General features: G+C 39.3%; 1 protein-coding gene across 1 annotated transcript; it reads left to right on the forward strand.

The window, feature by feature from the left end:
• Positions 1–1789: 1789 nt before the first annotated feature.
• Positions 1790–10063, forward strand: LOC125225161. The gene is made up of 3 exons (XM_048128738.1): positions 1790–2801; positions 3260–3462; positions 10046–10063. The coding sequence occupies exons 1-3, from the start codon at positions 1790–1792 to the stop codon at positions 10061–10063; spliced, it is 1233 nt and encodes a 410-aa protein (XP_047984695.1).
• Positions 10064–25705: the final 15642 nt, after the last annotated feature.

Consider the following 25705-nt stretch of genomic DNA (forward strand, 5'->3'; position numbering starts at 1 on the left):
AAGGGACAAACGAACTTTATCGGCTTGATAACTTTAGTGAACGTTTCTGAATAAGGGGGTCTTTAGTCTGGTACATCGCAGATTAATTTAAAACTACACTGAGAGCGGTTTTACACTACTTCCGATCCAAATCCGCTCTAATAAACCCATGAAAATAGGATCCGTAACAGCCATATAAATAAAATTGCGGAATACTTCATACAAACTTCCACCCCCGATTTTAGGGAAGTGGGTTGTTGAAAAGAGATAAAAAGTAACTTATGTCACTCTCAATCCCTTCAACTATCTCCACTTAAAAAATCACGTCAATCCGTCGCTCCTTTTTGCCGTGAAAGTCGGACAAACAAACAGGATGAATCCGTCATTCTTCCACTGAGAGAAATTTGCATTGTGAATTTAACAAGTTCGACTTGTTGCGGTTTATCCGTTTGAATCAGCCAAACGTATGTTTAAAACAATATGTGTCAGGTTGTTTTTATAAAATCGACTTGTTGATTCAAATATATTGCCGATTCAAATGACAAGTAGCTTGTTGTTTGAACCAAAGAGCACGTAGGCGCTATTTTAACCAAAAAACTTGTTGAACGAACATGAAAACTGGTTGTATTTTCTCTCAGTGTCGGATCTAGTGCGTTAATTAACGTAGGTATAAGTTCTACGGTTACAACGGATCTTCCCTGGGTTCGGATCGGTTCCGGATCGCACGTGCGAAACCGCACTGACATCCAGAATGAAATATGTAGTTAAAGTGCGTTTCACTCGTCTCAATAATCCACATGTTCGGAAAAGTGGCAGCAAACATGGTATGAAATATTGATGTTATGTGCTTTATAATTGGCAGCGAAGTATGACGTTGCAGGTGCGGCTAGGACGATTGATAGATAATGGAATTTCATACAAACCTTGCAGGCCAAGGCCGGCAAAGTCCTCTTTTTTAGGGTGCGCGCACACGGGCGACAAAGTTGCTCGGCGACTTTCGTATTTGTATGAAAAGTTGCGTCGCCTCGTGTGCGCACCTTCATACTAGCCCATAGACCGAGCGACGGAGACAAAACAGTTTTGTCTCCCGTCAGTGGGGGCCCTTAACTTCCAAACACAGATAATTGTGACATAACATCCAGGTATTTAGCCAATTAAAAAAAAAACTATAAGGGGCTTTATAGACGTGCCGACTGCAACTGGTACGGGCCCTAGACAATATTTGATTTTGGGTGCGTTTTCATACAAAAAAAATTTTTTTCGTTTTTTTTTTGAAATTTTTTTTAACTTTTTGTTTTTTTATAAGCGTATACGGGGTATCAAACACCGTTTCGTTCGCACCGTTTAGGAGATACAGCCATCCAAAGTTACTATTTTCAGTAGACTTTATTTATTTCATACCATGTTTGAGAAAAGCACTATACATACCTCGGCGGGAAATGGGGTTGCCCGCCTCAGACCTATCCGGCCTTGCATCGCTCGGCCGTCTAATATGTCTTCGGCCGGCAACCCCCTTTGTCCCGGCCTCTGTAGTAATGTACTATTTTTTGAGTAGTTGAAACAAACTGAAGCACATAATTTAGACGTCATTCTGATATGAGAGTCTGTATATCACTGTATATCACTGTGTTTGTTTGCCCATCTTTCACGGCAGAACGGAGTGTCGGATTGATGTGATTTTTTAAGTGGAGATAGTTGAAGAGAGAGAGTTACATAGGCTACTTTTTGTCTGACTGCAAACAAGATTGCAAACAAAGACCACCTAAAATGCTCCGTATGTGCTAAAATTTACGACATAAAATGCATTAACATGTCCGATAGCAGATATGACAATTTAATGGACGCTGACCATAAAAAGTCCTGGAAATGCCCTGTTTGCAATGTGCCGCCAAAAAATAACACGAGCTCTGCGGCCAAGCAAGTCAAGACTCCGCCGCAAGCGGCAATAGGGAAACCAAGCCTCCGCAATCACCGCCAGCCCTCACCTTCTACTTCGGAAGTTCCTGTCGATGTCGACGCCGCCTCGACGTCCGAAATAATCGCCGAATTGCGTATGTGCCGCGAGGAAATGCAGAAGATGCGCATTGAGATGCAACAGTTTAATAAAATTGTATCCGATCTTACAGAAGATGTTAAGAAGTGCAACATACGCATTGACGAATGCAACGAACGCATCGACGAGTGCAGCGAGCGCATCGGCGACTTATCGGCGCGAGTGGAAGTTGTGGAACGACAACAAAGCGCGAAGCTTTCCGACGACACTGCAGACTTAGAACGAAAAATCGCTGAGCTTCAGCAAGATATTAACTATCGCGATCAAGAGCTCCTTAGCAACGATATAGAGATCGCCGGAATTCCAGAGACAAATAACGAACAAGGAATCCACCTAGTACTGACCGTAGCCAATAAATTGGGCGTCTCGATCGAGGAGGGTGACGTCGTGAGCGCTGAGCGAGCGGGTCCCGTGCGCCGTGAGGAAGCGGGCGCGACGGGCGGGCCGGGCGGGCGGCCGCGGCCGCTTGTGGTGCGGTTGACGCGCCGCGCGCCGCGCGACCGGCTGCTGGCCGCCGCGCGCGTGCGCCGTGACGTCACTACGGACGGCATGGGGCTAGCCGAGCCCGCGCGCCGCTTCTATGTCAACGAACGCCTGACGCGCCATAATCGCCAGCTGTTTCACAAAGCGCGCGAAGACGCTTCCCGTATGCATTGGAAGTATGTGTGGACGCGCGACGGGGCTATATTCGCGCGCAAGGATCACGGACTGGGTCGGTACCGTCTGCGCACGGAATCCGATCTTCCTAAAGTTTTTGGTTGCCAACTCGGTTAGATCACTTTGATCTCACTCTAGCGCATTCGTTGTACTTTGTAATTTATATGAACAATAATAATTGTTATAAGCTTACATTTTATTTGTTCTGCATAACTTATTCATATGATACTGTCTGTATTTTTTATTGTAAGCGTGTACCTAAACTGAGAGTGATCCCAAAATATTCAGGCACTTATCAGATATGTTATTGTTATTCATTTATCCGCATAATTTGGACAGTTTATTTGAGTGAAATTGTTGCAAGTAACAAGAATAATGCGCACTGCGTTCTCACTTGTAATACATTATACTTTCTTTACTCATGCTGTTCCTTAAGCATTGACCGACGTCATGCTACTATACTACATCACTTTTTGCTACATTGCACGTATATTTTTAGCATTCACTGTTTCGTTATTCAATTCAAATCAAAATACTTGTCATTTGGACTACTCAACCCCGGTTCTTTAGGTACTAGACACGACGAGTTTGTCGCTGCCTTGACTTGCTATGATGTTGACATTATGGCCATCAATGAGACCTGGTTGCGAGCGGGGCAGGAGGCGCGCGCGCCCGCGCCGGCCGGCTATCGGCTGCGGCACGTGCCGCGCGCCCCCGGCGGCGCCCGCACCCGCGGCGGGGGGGTCGGGTTTTACATCAAGCGAGGCATTTCGGCAAGACTCATTTCGCACCCTCAGTCACCTCTCGTAGAGCAAATGTGGCTCAGTTTTACCTTTAATGGAACTAAGTTAGCGGTTGGAACGGCCTATCGCCCGCCATGGCTTAACGTCGATACTTTTATTGACGCTCTTTATCAGTCCCTAGCGTCACTTGCGAAATTTGATAACGTAATTTTAGTAGGGGACTTTAATATAAATCTCTTAAATGCTCAAAACACAGACTCAAAAAAGCTCATTGATTGTCTAAAATGTTTTAATCTAGTTCAATTTACAGATCGTCCTACACATTTTACCGATCACAGCGAAACTTTGATAGATTTGGTTTGTTCAAATATGTGTGTCACAAATTTATCTGTAAACCATATTCAAAATCTTAGTAACCATGCATTCATCACATTTGAAGTTTCTATTAAGAAAGTCAAGTCGTCACCTCGCTGGATAACATATAGACCTATCAAAGATATAGATATGACACAGTTTAGGCAGCGCTTAGAGTCTATACCATGGAATAACTTTGTATCTAATGACGTAAACTACATGATAAATATGTTTAGTACTCACATCATACAGTTATTTGACGAATTTGCCCCATTCAAGCGAAATAGAATTAGTAATAGGTCATATCCGTGGATAACGTATACTATTAAAAACATGATAAAGCTGCGTGACGAAGCGCACGCTCGCTGCAAATCGACTAAGATAGATTCCCACATACAATATTATAAGGATTTAAAACATATAGTAAATTCAGCCATATATAATGAAAAAACCGCTTACTTCAACCATAATATTAACAATAATTTGAAAAATCCAAAAGCTCTCTGGAAAAACATAAAAAATGACGTCGCTAATTTTAAGTTAAAAAATACTGAGCTACCTATACATTTATCTGATTCCGAAAAATTAAATCAACATTTTTTAACTATCCCTGGCGAAGACAGAGTGGATATTTCCCTTTTGACAAAATACGAGTTTGATAGATTTGGTGATTCCGTTTTTTCACTCAGGCCCGTTACAGAAACTATTGTGTATAATATAATAAAGTCAATCTCATCCAATGCACAAGGTGTCGATGGCATCACCATGAAAATGGTTTTATTAACTTTGCCTTATACACTTTCGTTGATTACTAAAATAGTTAATAATTCCATTGAAACAGGTGTCTTTCCTGAGACATGGAAATCAGCCATAATTAAACCTATCCCTAAAATACCCAATCCAACTAATTTTAAAGACCTCCGTCCAATAAGTATTCTACCATTTTTATCTAAAATAGTTGAAAGGGCAGTTAGTTTTCAGTTAACTGAATATCTAGAGGCAAATAAAATTTTACCACAGAAACAATCCGGGTTTAGAAAGTCGCGTAGTACCACCACTGCTCTATTGGACGTAGTAGATAACATCTTAGCGGAAAGAGACAGTGGCAATAATGTCATGCTGGTACTCTTGGACTTTTCTAGAGCATTTGATACCATCAATACTACTCTATTACTTTCCAAAATGGCTTTTTATGGATTTGACATACGTTCCCTGAACTGGTTTACCAGCTATCTCACTGGACGCACTCAATTTGTCGAAATTCGAAATGAAAATGGTTCAATGTCAATCTCAAGTCCGCTTTCCGTTACACGTGGAGTTCCACAAGGATCCATATTAGGACCATTACTTTTTTTATTATATAGTGCAGATATTATTAACAATATACAGCACTGCAACTATCATCAATATGCTGACGATCTACAAATTTATATACCGTTCAAGCCTAACGAAATGCTATCAGCAGTTAGTAAATTAAATTCGGACTTGGATCAAATAGGTATATGGTGCAAAGCAAACAAACTCGTACTTAATTCTAGTAAGTCAAAGCTGATGGTCTTTGGCCTCGATAAACCGCTGTTTGACCTCGCGCCTCTACAAGTGCTAGTCTCGGGCGATATCTTAGAGCGCGTTTCTATAGCTCGAAATTTAGGTTTGCTTATGGATAGCAAGTTACGCTTTGAAGAACATGCGCTCGAACTCGTTAAGAACTGTTTTTATAGGCTCAAAGTTTTATATAGTATCCGCGATTTTATTAACGTCGACTTACGCGTAAATCTCTGTGACACGCTTATCTTGTCCAAGTTAAGTTACGCAGATGCAGTTTTCGGTGGTTGTATGCTAGCGCGTACCTCAGCATTAATTCAACGCGTTCAAAATGCTTGTGCCCGTTTTTGTTTCACTGTCCCGTCTCGTTCTCACATTACACCATTTTTGAACCGTAATAATTTATTAAACATGGCTTCAAGACGAAACTTACATTTTGCATCATTGCTTTTTGGAGTAATTCGTGATAAACAACCGTCTTATCTATTTGACAAACTCACCTTTTCAAAAGTTCTTATACGTGGTGCTCTCAGACTTAACGGTACACAACACAGAACGTCCGCTTTCCGTGGCAGCTTTCGTTATGCCGCAACGAAGTGTTGGAATAATTTACCGCCACCAATAAGAAACTCTAAGTCGATAAACTCTTTTAGGTGTAACTTTAAAAAGTATTTACTTGAAATCCAACAACAATAGGACTAAGCGGCCACATTCATAACTAAATTATCTATTATTACTATCTTTCTCTCTTTCTTTATGAATGAGTCCTGATACTTGATTTTTCTTCTCTCTCTGTTATTGATCTGTATGTTCCATGTATGGTCTGTTTTGATCTTGTCATAAGTAGTTTTAAGTTTAGTTTTAATTATGGGTGCCCTGAAAATCAGTGCCGTGTCTCTTAGACATGGTCTACGCTGAGCGGCATCCTATTTGGTATACCGGTTCACTCTATTTGTATTGTGTTGTACCTATACTGTTCTTATACCAAATAAATATTTTTTCTTTCTTTCTTTCTTTCTTTCTTTCTTTGTTTGTATGGAGTATTCCAGAATTTTAGAATTTAACGCAAGCGAAGCCGCGGGCAAAAGCTAGTGGAAGAATAAAGATATCTATGACGCAGATTTGACGACTGCAATTCAATAAAGTCATTTCATTGCTTGGCTCGTTGCACGTAGTTAGTGCAATATAAATCCTTTTAAGTGTTAAATACTTAATTGAAGTGAGGATTTTCTCGCTTTTATTTTATTCTTTATCGCTAATACGATAAACTCAATTCTACCTATGTACTCGTAGTGAGATATTACTTAGATAGAAAACTTTACGTTTGAGCATATTTGTGGTAGAAAAATCATAATCAAAGCTTAACGAGACTGCGGAGTATCAGGAGTTACTTGCGTCCATAGGCTACTCATATTGCTTGTCATCAGGCCGTTTGCCGTTGACGTAGTATTTCAAAAAATACGGTATAGGTGAATCCCTTAGGTACCAAAAAGTTTATTGTTTTGTGTTATACAACTATTTATTCATAAGCAATTAAAACATTATGATAAATATAATCACAGATACAAAATTTAAGCTTCGGAAAACCCCCGACATGGATCATGTACCGATTTTCATCAAACATGGCTGAAGAACACTCCCGAATAATTCAGTCAAAAAAAAACGGAATCTAAATCAGCCCATCCATTCGAAATCCAAGTCATCCAAGATGCCAAATGGACACATAGATATGCCACAGACATCACATAAAAACGTCAAGTTTATAACACCCCGTCGTTTTTGCATCGGGGGTTAAAAATCGAATCAAGTTGTGATATATAAAATTCGATTGTTTCTCTAGGAAAGTGCGAACGTATTTATACGCAAAAACTGGACATTTGTTTCGGGATTGGATCGTCTTAAAGTTGGACCCTTGCTGATGTATAGGGCTTCGACTAGAAGATTCGTTGTTCACAAATATTAGTACACTGAGAGAAAATACAACCAGTTTTCATGTTTGTTCAACAAGTTTTTTGGGCAAAATAGCGCCTACGTGCTCTTTGGTTCAAACTACTACTTGTCATTTGAATCGGCAATATACAGAGTGGGGCCTGTAACAAAGGCGAAGAATTGAACTGTAGGCTATTCTCCTTATACTGATCAACATTTGTTCAGTGACTTTTAAAAATTATGAATTCTTTAAATTTTTAATTTTTCATACAAAATAAATATTAGCTTCAATGTACGCCATTATTGTTGTCATTGACGTTGTCTGTCACATTTTAGACTTAACAGAATTCGCAATACATTACCTCTTAGAAAAAACTTTCAAGGGTGATAAAAATCAAAATACAAGTTATTTTTAAAAGTCGCCGAACAAATGTTGATCAGTATAAGGAGAATAGCCTAGAGTTCAATTTTTCGCCTTTGTTAAAAAAACAACCTGACACATATTGTTTTAAACATACGTTTGGCTGATTCAAACGGATAAACCGCAACAAGTCGAACTTGTTAAATTCACAATGCAAATTTCTCTCAGTGTAGGTATCAGTGGCGGCTGGTGAAAATTTCTACTAGGCAACATTGAAAAAAAATAAACCTACTTAACTTAAGATTACATACTTTAATAACAATCATTTTAGTCAAGCCGTTGTGAATCGGCTTGTGGACCAGCCGCTGCTGGTAGGTATACAGGGGGTCCCAAGACAATAGGACATGAAGGGAAAGTACCTAAAATATCATAATTAGGATATTTTGCTGAAAGAAGACTATTTTATTTTTAAAACTTACTTATAGAATATGGACTAGACGATTGAGAATTACCGTCGGACATTATGTTATCTAGAAAAAAATTATCCTTATGATGAAGCCTGCCGATCGGGATGACAAAAGTATAGGATGTCTTTTTTCTCATGTTCGATTGTCATGTAATTATTTTAAAATCCTGGGTGAATTCAAGTCAAGAGTGAATAGGCTATACTAAACCAGTGACAACCTCGGCCTTGTCGTCACTTTCCATCAGGTGCGACTAAGGTCCATCACTGGCCAGTTTATATAAAAAAAAATGCAGTTAAATTAAAGTCTTCCTTCAGCAAAATACCCTATCTGTGCAATTCCCGAAAAGTTTGTACATTTGGATCACGTCTCCGATTTTGATAAAAATTGGTAGGCTGATAGAGTCCATGATGCTGAGCAAGATCCACTAGGTTTCCCAAAATGTCCTATGTAGTTTGTATTGTATGAAACCTTCCTTTTTGTTACCAGGCGGGCAAGTATGGTCGCACGATAAATGATAAAACATCTGGCCGTCCCTATCGCACTTACTAATAGTGCGATAGGGACGGCCTGATATTTTATCGTCTATCGCGCGACCATGCTACCCGTGCAGGTTTCTATACAGTTTCGGTAACAAAAAAGGAAAGTTTCATACAATCAACCTAGGACATTTTGGGAAACCTAGTGGATCATGCTCAGCATCATGGACTCTATCAGCCTACCAATTCTTATCCAAATCGGAGACGTGATCCAAACGTACAAACTTAACGGGAATTGCTGATCTACGATATTAAAGGTCCCATGGTCTTGGGACATCCTGTATAGTCTAAAACTATTATAGTAATATTTGTCAGTGCAGTGGATAAAACCATAGATTAAATATAGGAAGAACATACCATCCCATACATTAAAATGCGACCGCCTAAGAACGCGCATGTATAGTATACACTACACCATACATAGATGGCGCCCAGGCGGCAGGTCGCGTGAGGGTGAATGCACAAACGCTTACGATATTGTCGTTATCTATCTCTATCTCTACCGCTTTTCCGTATTGGCGCGACGGAGCCAACATGCGTTTCTATCGGCGTCTAGTGCCAACGATTTTCATTTCGACTAATGTGTTCTACAAATGTTTGGATCAAATTAGGCTGGGAACTAGCTTACTATTGAATACAAAATCTTTGTGAATACACATTCGGCTCTGATGAAGGTGTTCCTGAAGGATTTAAGTTCTAGGAATGAAGGGAAAAAATAGGAACATTTCTTTTTATTTTCCATTTCGTTTTTCAGTTACATTTATATTTTGGAGCTCTTAATAATTAAATAATATGATATCGTTGCAAGTCTCATGTATTTATTGTATGTGCGCCGTGCGGAATGAAGTAAGTTCGAAACGAGTAACGATATATGTAGTATACATTACGATACAAGTGCGTAAAAAGGGAGTTCGAAACGAGTGGCGATAAATTAAAAAAAAAATATCGACATGAGTTACGGATTTCCTTTTCGCACGTGTATGGTACTACGTTTTTCAGTACAGATGGCCCTCATAAGTTTCGACCTGACAAATAATGAACCACTTCTCGCACTAGTGCGTAAAAAACACCATCTGTACTGTACTGAAAAGGTATATTACATCATCATGACAAAATAATGCAGCAAAAATTCCGTACGCGTCCGTAAGAATATCCTAGACGTAAAATACTTGTACCCTACTTATACAAAAATGCCGCCGTTCAATCTCCTTTAAGGCCTTAGCTAACGAACTCAAGTTTCTCGCTTAAGAGACAAAATAAAAATGTCATTTAGACGGTATGAATTCATAAAACGCTCGCAGGCTACTTCATAGCCGGCAGCTTATTTTTCTTGCGGTGAAGACATACGGATGTATGTTTTAGTAACAATAGTTTTTACAGTTATGATTTTTACTGTTGTTATGTATACTGTTTTCCATCAGCTGCAGACCAAGAACTAGGCTTGTGCCGTTTCGTTCGTTGATCGGAGCGCTCCGATCTCGTTCAATCGCTCCCACGAACTAGTTCGCTCTTTTAGGTCTTTTGCTCATTTAGTTCAGCCAGACCAGCGACCACTGCGGTCGGAAAGATCAGAACGAATGGGACCGAATAGTGTCAAAATGATACGAATAGTCCACAGATAGTAACATTCCGGGCCGAAAGGTTGTAAGTAACCGAAGTTTAATATGAAAACTTGACTTTTTTTGTTGCTCTGCTAAATAGCTCTCGCTCTCGGTCGACGCAGTCACACATTCGTTCTCGATCCAAACCGCTCGCGCTCGCCGATCCTATACTGAACTAAATGAGCAAAGACCGATTCTCAGACTACGGAAAGATTCAGTTCATTTCGGTCATTGATGGGATTTTATTCCTAACAGTTCATAGTTCGTGAACGACACAAGCCTACCAAGAACTACTGTGCAAGGACTAAATGTGCAGTTACTTTAAAATGGCGTCGATACGATTGAAGAATGCTTGGTGGTGACTATATTGCACACATACATAACAAGGATAGGTACATATTGTTATCCTACGATGAGTCTGTATCTTTATAATAAGATTTATGTCAGTTTGGCAGCATTCCAAACCTTCTATTCCTGTTTCCAACCCCTTAATTGCTACTAGGTAAACTGAAACTTGAGTAGTTTCTCAATCTATCCATATCCCTACCTATCCATTTTGTTAATACGGGCATGAGTTTACGTATGTATGTATAATTGTATGTAGGCAACATTAGTCTTCAGTGATATCGACGCCATTTTAAAGCAGGAGCACACGTAGGCTTAGTCGAGAGGATGGATGTTTGGAGAATGGAGGGAGATAGCTTCGCGAAAAGACTCCTTAGAACTATCATATGCCTAACGCACGCAATCTAGAATAACCTTTTTTGAATACTACGTCGGTGGTAAACAAGTATACGGTCCGCCTGATGGAAAGCGGCACCGTAACCTATGGACGCCTGCAACTCAAAGAGTGTCACGTGCGCGTTCCCAAACCATAAATTGCTGTGTTAAGTACAGAACAATAGACGGAACAAATTAGTTCCGTAGGTCCTTCCGTCACCATCACACCGCACCCTCGTTGAGCTCTGGCAGCCTTACTCACCGGCAGGAACACAACACTATAAGTAGGGTCTAGTGCTATTTGGCTGCGGTGTTCTGTAAGGCGGAGGTACTTCCCGAGTTGGGCTCTGCTCTAGATTCGAGCGAGATGAGATGATATCCGCTGTGCTGATGTGCCCTACCACACAAAGCGGAATAATCATTCACTATGCCGTACCTCCTACAAAATCCTTCTTAGTTCTAATGCTCTGTTATATGTCCGGTTCAAAGACACAGACATTACAAGAAAATAGTTAAATCGCGGAGCACCAGCCCGCAACTTTGACCCGTACATTTCTACTTCTATTTCACTTTGAGCACTGTAGCGTCACACCTCGGACACTGGCGATCAAATCTATAAAAGAGGCGCGTTCCTAGCATACATTCTAAGCTCGTGTAGGTGAACGCGTACCATGCTTGTATGAGTGAGATATGACAGGTCGATTGTTCGCGTTTTTGACAGGCGGTAACTGTCAGGTAACCGAGAGGGGGTGGGCGGCACTTTCAGCGGGGAGCGGGAGTGGCCATACTGTACGATAGTACTCATTATTATACTGTGGTAGCGTTTAACAACTGTCAAAAGTTGAAACGTGTTCCCGTTTGTTTATAAGTAAGCAAATTGAATTTCGTTGCGCTCCACGTTCTGGCAGGTAATATTATCTATACCTAAAAGGTTGTACAAATTCTCAAACAAAGGTTTACCTACTTGGATTGAAGTTTATAAATATATATTTAATATCGGCGTGTAGGTACTTTAATTGCCAATGTCATAAATTGCTTACGCTTTATAGGTCCCCGTGATAGGTCCTATCATTATTCAGTCCAACTCGCACTTGGTCGGTTTTTAGGGTTCCGTAGTCAACTAGGAACCCTTATAGTTTCGCCATGTCTGTCTGTCCGTCCGTCCGTCCGTCCGTCCGTCCGTCCGTCCGCGGATAATCTCAGTAACCGTTAGCACTAGAAAGCTGAAATTTGGTACCAATATGTATATCAATCACGCCAACAAAGTTCAAAAATAAAAAATGGCAAAAAATGTTTTATTAGGGTACCCCCCCTACATGTAAAGTGGGGGCTGATATTTTTTTTCATTCCAACCCCAACGTGTGATATATTGTTGGATAGGTATTTAAAAATGAATAAGGGTTTACTAAAATCGTTTTTTGATAATATTAATATTTTCGGAAATAATCGCTCCTAAAGGAAAAAAAGTGCGCCCCCCCCCTCTAACTTTTGAACCATATGTTTAAAAAATATGAAAAAAATCACAAAAGTAGAACTTTATAAAGACTTTCTAGGAAAATTGTTTTGAACTTGATAGGTTTAGTATTTTTTGAGAAAAATACGGAAAACTACGGAACCCTACACTGAGCGTGGCCCGAAACGCTCTTGGCCGGTTTTTATAGATTTCTCTTTTTCATGTTTGGCATGCTTCTTGAAATTTGTTGCATGTCTGATGATTAATAATACCAAAGCAAATAAAATCTAGTTATGATTTTTAATTTTCGAATTGGTCCCATTTTTTGACCTACTTACCAAAATTTTCATTGAAACCTACTCTAAAACGAAATTTAAATTCAATGTAATATATTTCTTACTGTAAGTTCCCCAATAATTTAGAAAGCTTAAATTCATCCATTGCAGACGTTTTAGGTAATCAGAAGTTAATGAAAGTTTAAATTCAATTCAATTGACTTTTGATATATCTAAGTTTATCAATAGGAATTCAATAATTTTATCATTTAAATGGAAATTAGATCACTAAATGCGCGTAACGGCAGGAGAGCATTAAATTTTCATGATTTCCTGATTCTTTTGAGGAAGTAATTCCGAATTCTATTGCTGTTTTTATTTGCAGTCCTTTAAAAATACGAAGTAGAAAAACGGTTTTTAGTTCAAAATCAAAAAATCAAAATAATTTATTCAGCAAATAGGCCACAGGGGCACTTTTACACGTCACATGTACATAGGTATTTAAAAAAATATTTAAAATTGAGTTGAAATTACAATTGATACTATTATATACTAATTCTAAGTTCTAACTAAAGTTAACTCTATACAATTAATTAGAGATGTAGAAGGTCTCTAAATGTCGAATTACAACCAAGAACTACACTAAATTTTAATATAAAAAGTACAAATACAAAAAAAAAGTCTAAAATTACTTTAGAGGTGCAAATGACTCTAAATGTCACAACTAAAAATAAAATGTATATCTACTTAATCTAATTCTCCTTAGAGATGTATATGGTCTCCATGAGTCAAAATCATATATTTAAAATATTCACTAAAAGAAAGGAAACAAACGACAACCGAACAAAGTGTCCTAATTTAATAAAAATTAGAATTAAAGTTACTAAGTTATAACAGCCCCAGTAAGCTTAAACAGACCGGTCTTCACAGACGGCACCCGTTCACGAGTATGACGCGTATCTCAGCCATCGCATCCCTCAACCTTTATTCGGGAAGGTGGCGACCCGATCAACGACGCCACCGCAGCAAAGACTTTTAAGTGTGCATGACATGTTCAAGCTGCCAGGCTAAATTAAATATTCAAATAATAAAACATAGCTGTAAGACACTATATTCTGTGCTCGTATGTTACAAAGGAAGGAAATATAGATTTATACAATAAAATTAAAGTAAGATAAACATTAAACATTAAACACATAATCTTGGAGATGTATAAGGTCTCCAAGTGTCCACAACTAAACTTAAATAAAAACAATATAATCAGACGAGAATATGTTCTCATACGTCAATTGAACACTAGTATGCTTAATTACACAATGCAGAGAAAATGAAAAAATATATACGACTTCATTCATCTATTGACAAGCAACCACCTTAAAGGCATCCCTATCATCTATAAAATCCTTCACAGTGTAGTACGCCTTACATAACAACAAACGCTTAATGCGTGCCTTAAATTTGTCAAATGGCAAATCCACTATATCGGTTGGTACTTTGTTATAAAAACGTGTACAGTTCCCGACGAAAGACGTACCAACCTTACGGAGACGGTGGGCGGTCACAGCAAGTTTATGTTTGTTCCTTGTGTTATAGTTATGGATGTCACTGTTAAGCTTGAATTCGTGGATATTTTTCCGAACATACATAATATTTTCGTATATGTATTGAGAGGCAACGGTAAGAATGTTCACCTCTTTGAATTTTTCTCTTAAAGATGCTCGACCGCCCAATCCGTAGATTGAACGGACTGCTCGTTTTTGCAGCACAAAAATAGCCTGAATGTCTGCAGCTTTTCCCCATAACAGGATCCCATATGACATAACACTGTGGAAGTAGCTAAAGTATACCAGCCTGGCCGTCTCTACGTTTGTTAGTTGTCTGATTCGCCTTACTGCGTAAGCTGCAGAACTAAGTTTGCCAGCTAAAGTGGCTATATGTGCATGCCATTGCAGTTTTGAATCCAAAGTGACTCCAAGGAAAACCGTTCGATCTTCAAATTCCAGCGTTTCACCTTTCATTTGGATCTTACTGTTATTTACCTGCTTAACGTTCGGAAGCGCAAATCTGATGCACTTGGTTTTCTTGGCGTTTAGAAGTAAGTTATTCGCCGTAAACCAGTCTGTTATGCTAGACAGTGCATCGTTGATGTTATCGAAGCTGCTTTCCTTTCTGTCAACTTTGAATATAAGAGAAGTGTCGTCAGCAAATAACACTATATCATGTTTATCTTGCACTAGTTTCGGTAGATCATTAATGTATACTAAGAACAGGAAGGGACCGAGAATTGAACCTTGAGGCACTCCAAGTGCTACCGGTGAACCTGCTGATTGAGTCCCATTGATAACAACTCGCTGAGTTCTGTCGGAAAGGTACGATGAAACAAGGTCAAGGGCAGCAGCTTTAACCCCATAGTGGCTCAATTTTCTCTTTAAATTCTCGTGATCAACGCAATCAAAGGCCTTTGATAGATCACAGAAAATTCCAACAGCATCTTGAGCTCTTTCCCAGGCGTCAAAGATGTGTTTTAGAAGTACCACACCGGCATCAGTAGTTGAACGACCTCTGGTAAAACCAAATTGATTATTGTCAAGCAATTTATTTCTGTTAAAGTGAGACAACAGTTGATTAAGAATAAGCTTCTCAAAGACCTTACTTAGCGCTGGTAATATTGAAATAGGTCTAAAGTTGGTCGGGTCTGATTTCGTTCCTGATTTAAACAGCGGGATAATTTTGCTGTGTTTCATAATATCAGGAAAAATGCCAGTTTCAATACATCTGTTGAAAATCTCAGCTAAATAGGGTGCGATTGATTCTACTATTGAGTGTAATACTTTAACTGACAAGCCCCATAGATCTTCAGTTTTCTTTAAATTTAAAGATCTGAACGTTTTAATAACTATGGTCGGAGTAACATAAGAAAATGTGAATATTTCTGAACATTCTTCTACATTAGCTTGCAGCATTTCTTCAGCGACAATTGGCGATGAGTTAAGAGACTTTGTTGTCTCTGCCGGTATATTCGAGAAAAATCGCTCGAAGTGATCTGCCACTTCACGGTCGGAACTTACTAAAGTATCAGCAACTCGTAGGTTGTAGTGCCGTTCTTTTATTTTACGCTTTCCTGTTTCACTGCTGATCACTTGCCATGTAGTTTTAACTTTATCGCTGGAATTTAAGATCTTTTTGGATAAATAATCAGCTTTAGCGGCGACACACATCCTTTTAAAAGATTTCGAGAAATTCTTTACGTACTCTATAAATTCCGGCCTTTTATCAGTTGTTCGCAGATCATACAAATCATAGAGCCGGCGTCTCTTATCGTGAATATCCGGCGTAGCCCAGTCGCTAAATTTAACCTTGACCTTGCCCTGCATCTTCTTGGGGATGAAGCAGGCATCAAATTCCTTTGTTAAATAGGAAAGTTAAATAGGAAAGTTGATACTGACACCATGCTTTATGTGCCCTAGTCAAGTAGTCACTCTTGACGTATACTGTGAAGTGAACAAGTTCTACAATGGCTTAAGCTTCAAATTGGTTAAGATCCTGCCTACTAATTGTGGCATTAATTCAGTACCTTATTACGTTTTCTCCTCTTTCTTTCATAACCTTTTTTTTTTTTGTTTAGGGGGGGAAAATGCGTTCCGCATACCACTCTGGTGCGAGGGGGGACCCGAGTGGTTATGTGGGACTCCCGTATTGGCTAATGAGGCCACGGTATACCCACTAAAAACCCCCCCACATGCCACCTCGCCGCCTTGTTGGCGAGGTTACCGGTACACTTGCGCTTACATCGGCAACCCCGCCGGCGGCAGCCGCACACGTGCGGCTTCTCCGCGGATGCCCAAAGGCCCTCCACAGTGAGTGCGCCAGATGACAGGGCGCACCTTCCTCCTCAGCCGCTTACAAGTACAGTGACGGACCCCCTCGAGTCCGCCACAAAGAGGCCATGGGCGCCAGAATGTTCCGGCGCCCAGCGGTGGAAATGGTCTTTGGTTCCACCGCTAACCAAGTCGGCCGCAAGGGATAGGGAGAACGGCGCACCGTAATACCGGCACTCCTCTTCCCTTGCGGCCCCACCAAAGCCGCTACAGCGGAGCGGCCCCGCCAAGGTCGCAGGGGGTAGGGAGAGTGGCGCACCGCTATACCATCACGCCTCTCCCCCTGCGATCCCACCTCGGCCGCCGAGGACAGGGAGAACGGCTCACCACAATACCGACACTCCTCTTCCTCGACGGTCCTCCACCAATGCGTCATAAGCGGGCTTATGAAGCCCACTTGGAGCATCCTCCTCGGGCCAGCTCGCCCAACAACAAGCCGGCCCTGGTTGCCTCTTCGCTTCACCGTGGGTGACCAAGCCACGGTTACTAAGCCCCTCCACCACGACAAGATGAGCAACCTGCGGGGGGTTCTTTCATAACCTAACCTAACCACAAAGTATATATTTTGGAGAAAAAAAAAACTCCGGCATAGTGGCTCGATTTACATCAAACATGGCTTAAAACACTCCCGACTAATTCTGCTTTCAAACAAAAAAAACTAAATCGGTCCATCCGTTCGGGAGCTACGATGCCACAGACAGGCACACACCGAGAAACAGACAGACCGAGAAACTTTATAAAGTTTGACGTGTCTGTCTGTAGTCCATGGGCCAGTGAAGAAGTCGGTATAATTTGGGGGTACTAAGTTTCCTTTTTACAGCAGTTAGATAGGCTTATAAGGATGCTAAAAAACCATGATTGCCATCTCAAAATGAATGAATGCCAATCCAAGATGGCGGATATTCAGTTTTAAAAAATCGACCATAACTCCAGAAGTATTGGTCCGATTTCATTTCTTTTTTTTATAAACGAAAGCTCTTTTTGTGTACTCAAATAATTGTTATATTCATTGTTTCGATAAATTCAACCATTAGTTGGTAATTAACGAAAAATGTAAAAAAATATCTTTTTTTCTAAGACTTTTTGTCAAAAATCATGTTTCTACAAAATACCTTGCATATCCTAATAAATATTTAAATGCAGAAAAATAGTGCCATTAATCACCTTTAATTTGATGTATAAAAGATACAGACTTAATTTACAAAAACACATAGAGGCTTAATTTTAATTCTGTCTTCGTTGAAATTCACCGTTGTGCATACGGTACTAAAAGCTTCAGGTTGAAGTTGTAGATTACTAATGTGCTGTTTTTAGTATATTTCTGCAATTTTACTTACAATTAAGAAAATAACTGAACATGATAATATCCGAAATCCATTAGCTTTAACAATATAATAAAATATGACATAGGTAAAGTACTGTTTTAGATATTTCATTATTTTTATAAAATTTCTTTAGTGATGCAGCGCCAACCAACCGAGGTAATACAAAATAAATAAATTAGACATAGTTGAGGTCCTATCTCATCACATTAACCTTTTGACCACCATGGGCGGATATGGCCGTCGCTGGAAATGCTTCCTAAGGACGCCAACCATGGCCATCAGTTTTGTCAATTACATTGGGGACCCATGCGGGCCTTTTTAATGCCTAATTTTGCTCAAATAATCGCGATCCACGTCTGTCTGGTGTCCGGGGCACGACATATTGTTTCAATATTTGGCGTTTAAAAGGTTAAGCCTAACTCTGATCCGTGTTCGAGAAAACTTATATTTAGTTAAAATAATCCTTGCATACAAAAGGTGAAGAACACACCCCAAAAGAAAAATAGTCTTGAGAAATGCACTATAATGCATTAATAAGGCATATCTATGAAGTATCCGACTACTAAATAACGTGATATAGGTACCTACCGAATAAACCTTAATTTACGCACAGAAATATATTACTTATTACCGATAATGTAGATTGTAGAGCCAATATCACCAATATCAAGCCTTCAAGACAATCACAGGTAACAGATTAATTATCTCCTAATTTTTCGAACTTTTATAGCAGGTCTTGTTTCTGAGCTATGCTTCCAAAACAATACACGCATATTCCACCTTCAATCACGACTTACGTGCCCTGGCCCGGCCCAAGCCCATTTTACAGTAGCAATCCGATCTCTATAACTCTGACCCGTCGCCGCATCAGCATCATCTCGTTTCGCTTCCATCGTAGAAAGACATACCGAACGTGTTGTGCTCTATATGCAACTTTTAGCCTCTTTATTTAGTACATTGTTAGTGTCCACATCTCGCAAGCTTATGTCACGGTGAGAAGTACCCAGTTACACACTGATCAAACATGTTGGTCTTCAGTGTCTGGTATCCTTACCCTTAATACGTCCTTTAGCCTACAAAAGGCATCCAAGTCCTCAGTGTGATCTCCGCCGGCAGGGACGCCGACCCAAGTCTCTGTATTGTGTTATGGTTCGCCACAACTCGACGTTTTGTGCCTATTTTGCGTGATGTGGGGGATTTAGCTAGTCCTGCCAGCTTATCTCCTCGAGAAATCCTATTAGACCTTTAATGTTGAGTAGGAGAACTTTGGAGAGGTCTCTCGGGGATCTGAGATGTTTTTTCCTGTATGGAGCCACTCTGCTCACTCAATCACCAGGTGACAGGCACCTCGTCACAGGGGAATGTTCATAGCATCTGTTATGAAAATATGTTTGTTAAATAGTCTACGACCTGTTCTGACATTGGTTACTATTCTCAGGCGGACTTTCCCTAGTTAAAGGAGTGTCTTTGTGAGTTTTCCATTGATGCTAGGCTTGGCTTGTTTGACTGAAGCATTTGATCTGGTTTTGCCAGTGTGCTGTGTGTAGTTTCCTATTCAGCATACCTTGCTGAAGGGCATCGGGAGAATCAGCAGTCGACCCCAGCTGCCTGGCCAGCTCGTAGACCGCATCATCACCTCGAGATCCACTGTGTCCTTTGGTCCATTGAAGGATGATTTAGTTATTATGACTTACCGCCGTTAGTCGTTTATGGCATTCCTTAACCCAAGCTTTATTTGTTGTTCCGGATAACTTGTCCTCTGTTACTTGTTATAAAGGCTGAAATATGGAGCTTTGGATAAGCCTGTCCTTGCCATAACTTTCAATTTGTACATACCTCTATATGTTTAACTACTTTAACCCAACACTCACCGACGGCATACATCATCGGCTTCTGAAGGGGAACATGTGCTTCTTTGAAGATGACAATGTTATCCGCATATCGAAGATAATTGAGGCATACATTTATACATCTATCATCCCTATTGCGGCTTTTATAAATGCCTTCCTGTTTAAAAACTTGGTCAGATTGCATAACCCCGGAGTTACTCTCTACTAATTGAGATTCGTCGATACGGGTGCCAACTTTTCTTGATTCAATAGCAGGTTGCATAGAAACATTCACATTTTGGAACACCTATTATGAAAATTCAACTTACGTGAGTAGGTAATTAAAATGTCTGTTATTAACGTCTAACGTTTTTCGTTCGGTAATGACCAACATGTTAATAATATTTAGCTCTACTTTAAGCGGTGATAAATGTCTCAAAGTTTGTCCATCCGGTATATCACGGCTTCGTTGTTTGGTAATCGGTAAAATATAGGTAAGGAATATCTATTAATGCTGTACTAAAGAACATTTCTAAAGTTTGCCCGAATTCTGGGGGTGCTTTTCACTAACCCGCTCGTCCGTAGGTTTTTTTTTCAAATCTGAGAGTCCTTGAATGCGGAACTATTTTCAATCCGGAATACGATCTAACCCTTATACGCAAGATGATGACGGAGTATTCCGTCTCCCAGGCACAATCGCAACAGAATTGCATTGCGAATTCGCGAATATATGAGCGAAATTAGGCATTACGGAGTCCCAATTTTATTGCATTTGGCGTCCGTATCGTTGGCGTCCTTGGCAAGAATTTCCGGTGACCACCGTGGCCGTCCGTGGCGGTCAAAAGGTTAAGGGTTCTATCTTGACAGTCTCGATACATGTTAGTCATATACCTAATAGTACACTTAAATACTTAATTTTCATCATTGAGGTGTGTTGCACATATGGTATCTAAACAAATTTTATCCTAGTACTATAGAATATCTACAAACTCATGGATACTATCATGTTCTATTAACATAAACTACTATTCTAATTGTACAATTGCTAAAATAAACTAAAAACAGCATATTTGTACTCTACAACATCTTTTAGTACTGAAGCACCCCAACTGCACAACGGTGAATTTCAACGAAGGCAGCTTTAAATATAAGCCTCTATTTGTTTTTGTAAATTAAATCTGTATCTTTTATACATCAAATTAAAGGTGATTAATGGCACTATTTTTCTACATTTAAATATTTATTAGGATATGCAAGGTATTTTGTAGAAACATGATTTTTGACAGAAAGTCTTAGAAAAAAAGATATTTTTTTTACATTTTTCGTTAATTACTAACTAATGGTTGAATTTAGCGAAACAATGAATATGACAAGTATATAAGTAAATAAAAAGAGCTTTCGTTTAAAAAAAATAAAAGTGAAATCGGACCAATACTTCTGGAGTTATGGTCGATTTTTTAAAACTCAATATCCGCCATCTTGGATTGGCGGCCATTTTGTTTAGCTACCATTTTGAGATGGCAATCATGGTTTTTTAACATCCTTATAAGCCTACCTAACTGCTGTAAAAAGGAAACTTAGTACCCCCAAATTATACCGTTTGGCAAAATTGGACCAGCTGGCCCATGGACTACTGTTTGTTGGTGTGTTTACACCACTTCTTTTTTGCGTCGGGGGTTCAAAATGGCCTCTTTATGTTTGCCACGCCATTCTACAAGCATGCCACAAGAACTCATAATAAACAAACATAAGATTAAACAAGCCAAGGGCTGTTCGTAGCTCAGGGGAAATCAGCGTAGCAAATAATGTCAACAAGAAGGCAAGAAACTTGTTTTATAAATAATCCCATCCAATAAACCAGTTTTCGGTCAATGTAATACATTATTAGTTCCCTTGCCGGTTTAGGAAAACTTTAGTGAGTAGGTAATATTTGAGGAAGTTTCGACTAATAATAGTTAGTTTGATTTGATTTTTTGAACGGTTTTTATGGGCTTCTATGTTTGAAAGTTTAACAAAAAAAAGATGCAACTAAACTTAAAAAAAGTTACATTTTGACATAGTAAGAAATAAGCAGGAAGCAGAAAATAAGTAATAAAGTTTTGTTTAATGCTTATAATATACTATATTTAATAGTTACTAAATGTCCATTGATTTTATGTAGTTAAGCTTCTACGAGTTAGATGTAAAATCTCGACTCTCTATAGCGTTTCTTTTTTTTGCCATTTTTTTATTTTGACATTTTTAGGGAGTTTTAGGTCATACCCAGAATCACGGGCACTTTCTCTCTTATCTCAATAGGAGACAAAAAGTGTACCAGAATTTCTATATATTTCTGTTACTTTCCTCTTTTGTTACCCCATGCAAAATGTTAGGAAAATGGTAACAAAATAAGAAAAAATCGTAGGGGACAATTTTTTTACATATTAACCTTCAAATCAAGAGTGAACAGGCATCTTCTGGGCGAGCTCACTCCATCGTAGGCAACGTCTTTGCCTTTGGCTAGTCTGTGGCCAAGAGTACGGCCATTTATAATAAAACTTTTTTTTTATACCACGTCGGTGGCAAACAGGTATACGGTCCGCCTGATTGAAAGCGGTCACCGTAACCGTATTCTGAATAGAAATGACATAAAATTTGCCATAAATATCACATTCCATAAAAGTGAGAAAAAAAGCATAAAATTCCTGTCTGAAATTGGATTACATACCAATCTACATTTACCAACTATTGCATAAGTAGAATAGACTACTGGAGAAAAACCTGTAAATTTTAAATCCTGATTGGATTCGGTCCAGATAAATCCAAGGAACGTATCAGCCCGGCCATTCGAAACAAGTTCAACAGAATAATTGAGATCCCGTCCGCTGCGAATTATTGAACACTTGTACGTTTACTCTGCTAACGGGCAGGATAGTTTTGTTAAGGGGAAGATGATAAGTTACTATAATTATTGCAACGCGGGGTATAAAAACCAATCTGTAAGACTCAGATGAACCACCATTTGCACCATATCACAGATCATATAATGCTAGTACAGATACTTAATCCCATACTAAAAATGGACGCCGTCCTAAGTATCCTATACCCTGTAGACAATTTTAATTCACACTTACCGAGCTAGATGGCGCCCGATGCGTACCCGACACAACTCTTATTTATATCTTGCATCGAAATACGCATCAAAGTACTTCCCCAGCGACATCTGTTTTAGCTTTCACGCACTAAACCAATAAAGTCATATGGACGTTTAAAGTCAAACATTACTAGATGGCGTTGCAGAGATATCCTACCAGTAGTTATTAGTCTACATCACAGACCATATTAACTACGTAGTTGCAGGGCGAAATATGACTCATCAAAGTCACTCTCTATAATAAGTAGTCGCAATGACAACATTTATTTTTATTTAGTACATAATAGGAATAGTACATTGCGATAAAAGTGCGGAAAAGATGAAGTTCGAAACGATTGGCGATAAATTTAAACACGATCGAAGGTAGTCGACGCGAGTTACGAATTTCCTTTTCGCACGTATATCGTACGACGTCTTTCAGTACAGATGGCCCTCTGAAGTTTCTATCTGCCAAGAAATTAATCACTTTGCGCACCAGCACATGCAGAATATAAATAATAGTACAAGTCGCACTAGTGCGGGCAAAAAACACCATCTGTACTGAAAATTAATAAAAAAAATATTCACAAATAAAATAAAATACAATATTCGAGTATTAAGTAGCATAGGTACCAATTTAAAAATAATATGAGGTAGTATGAATAATATCCTCTCGTAAATTTCCAACAGATTTAATTTTGATTACAAAAGGCGCGGATTGCTTGGTGGGTGTAAATTATGACTGTTTATTTTGTCCTTTTTTCCCAAAGCCAGTGTGTTAAATGAGGTGTTCATAACAAGATTACCTACGTTTTTAGGGTTCCGTACCAAAAGATACAAAAGGAACTTTTATCATTACTCTTATCTTAGGTACGTAGCCGAATGGCACAAACGCTCACGAAACGCCCACGAAACAAAACGCTTGTATATATATATCTCTATCGTTCTTGCGTATTGGCACGACAGAACCAGACTACCTATCGCGGCGTTTCGTGAGCGTTTCGTGAGCGTTTGTGCCATTCGGCTACAGGGCCTGGACACGTTGCCAAATGCATAAACGAAACGCTTACGATAATATCGCTCTTCCATGTTGGCGCGATAGAGCTAGACTAGACAACATTTCCATCGACGTCTAGCGTCAACGACCGCCATTTTGGCAGGGCCTGTTGATCTAGATCATTTACATTTTTAATCTTACACATTCGTCTTAAATAGAGAACTCAACAAGTTTGAATTCACTCCAGAAACACATTCGTTTCAGCTGTTCAAGAACATGTTTCAAAGAAACCGCTCATTGTTCAGAATAGTACGAAAATATGTTAACCTGCTGCGTCGAAACGATAAATCTTCGCAAAGATAAATCGGCTTCCCCTTAACAAAATGGCCGACAATTGATTTCTAAATTCAAATATTAGCTCTCACAATGCGAGGGGAAGTTGTCCGTGTAACAGACTATGTATATAAATCAGGTGGAAGAAACTTTGGTAGTGGAAGTTCGATAATGTTTATACTAGATTGAATTTCCGAACAAAACTAGACGTTTTAGTTGAGAATTGAATTGTGACGCATAACGGAAAGTAAAAAGCAAGAGAATCTTATTAGTTTATGTGACTATACTAGCTTTTTACCCGCAGCTTCGCTCGCGTTAAATTAGAAATTGTGGAATGCACCATACTAATTTCTACTCCCCCCCCCCTTTTAGGGAAAGTGTGCGATTAAATAGAGACAAAAAGTAGCCTATGTCACTCTCCATCGCTTCAACTATCTCCACTTGAAAAATTACGTCAATTTGTAGCTCCGTTTTGCCGTGAAAGACGGACAAACAAACAGACACACACACTTTCCCGTTTATAATATTAGTAAGTAGTAAGTTAAGTATAGTATGGATTACACATGATTCACATGAATGGATTAAAAGAGTGTGGGTTTTCTAACTGAAAAGAGTTTCTTCAAAGAATTACAACATATTTTGTAGCATAATTAACAATATCTGGGCGACCGAGCTTCGCTCGGCTCTATTTTAATATATCACGTCTTTAGATAAAAAAAAACTCTTATAAATACAAAAACAAAAAAAAGACAAAAAACAAAAACATAATTTCTGGCCGGGATTCGAAACCCTGACACCTACTATCTATCTGCGTACATTAGACCGACGATTATATTTATATTTTCACGCAGTACTGTTTATGAAACTGAAGTGGTAAGCCACGTGTCCTGCATTCCTTAGATGTATTAAACTTTCAACACATCTAAGATCCTAAACCCCAAAGGCACTTTTGTCATCAACCTCATTCAACAGACACGTTAAAGCGGGGTTATAAAACGTGCACCGACTGCAGCAGGCAGTAAAGGCTATAGTGAAACAAGAAACAAGTTTTAAAGTAAAAGCGACAATGTGGCGATTCGCACATGTGGCCCGGCAATATTGCCGGCAACTACTAAGTGGTAAGCGCACAAGTTTTCCAACTAGCCGAGTCCGTATAGTGTGAGAGCGCGCTGGATAATGCTATATCGCTGTCACAGAAACTTACTGCCGTAGGTATATCGTATGCTATTGCTGCTAAGGTATTACTAAGATGGCGAATGACCCCGAACTGTGTCAAAAGTGAAGTATCTTCAAACAAAAACGTCTAATTTGACATCAACCTAGTCCATGTCGTACATCCTAGAACTAATATTTGAAGCATCTATTTTAGAATAAGGCCGGTAGTTTCAAATCTATTTACTGATAGCATGTTGATAGGTGATAGGTATCTAATACAAGTATGAACGTTTCATGACATTTAAAGAAGACATTTAAAAATGATGACGATGTTCTGCATACACACGAATGCTATTCGGCCAACATTCGTGATTGAGCAGCGAGAGCATCACGAATTATCACC

Source organism: Leguminivora glycinivorella, chromosome 4, assembly GCF_023078275.1.
Source record: "Leguminivora glycinivorella isolate SPB_JAAS2020 chromosome 4, LegGlyc_1.1, whole genome shotgun sequence".
NCBI lineage: Eukaryota > Metazoa > Arthropoda > Insecta > Lepidoptera > Tortricidae > Leguminivora > Leguminivora glycinivorella.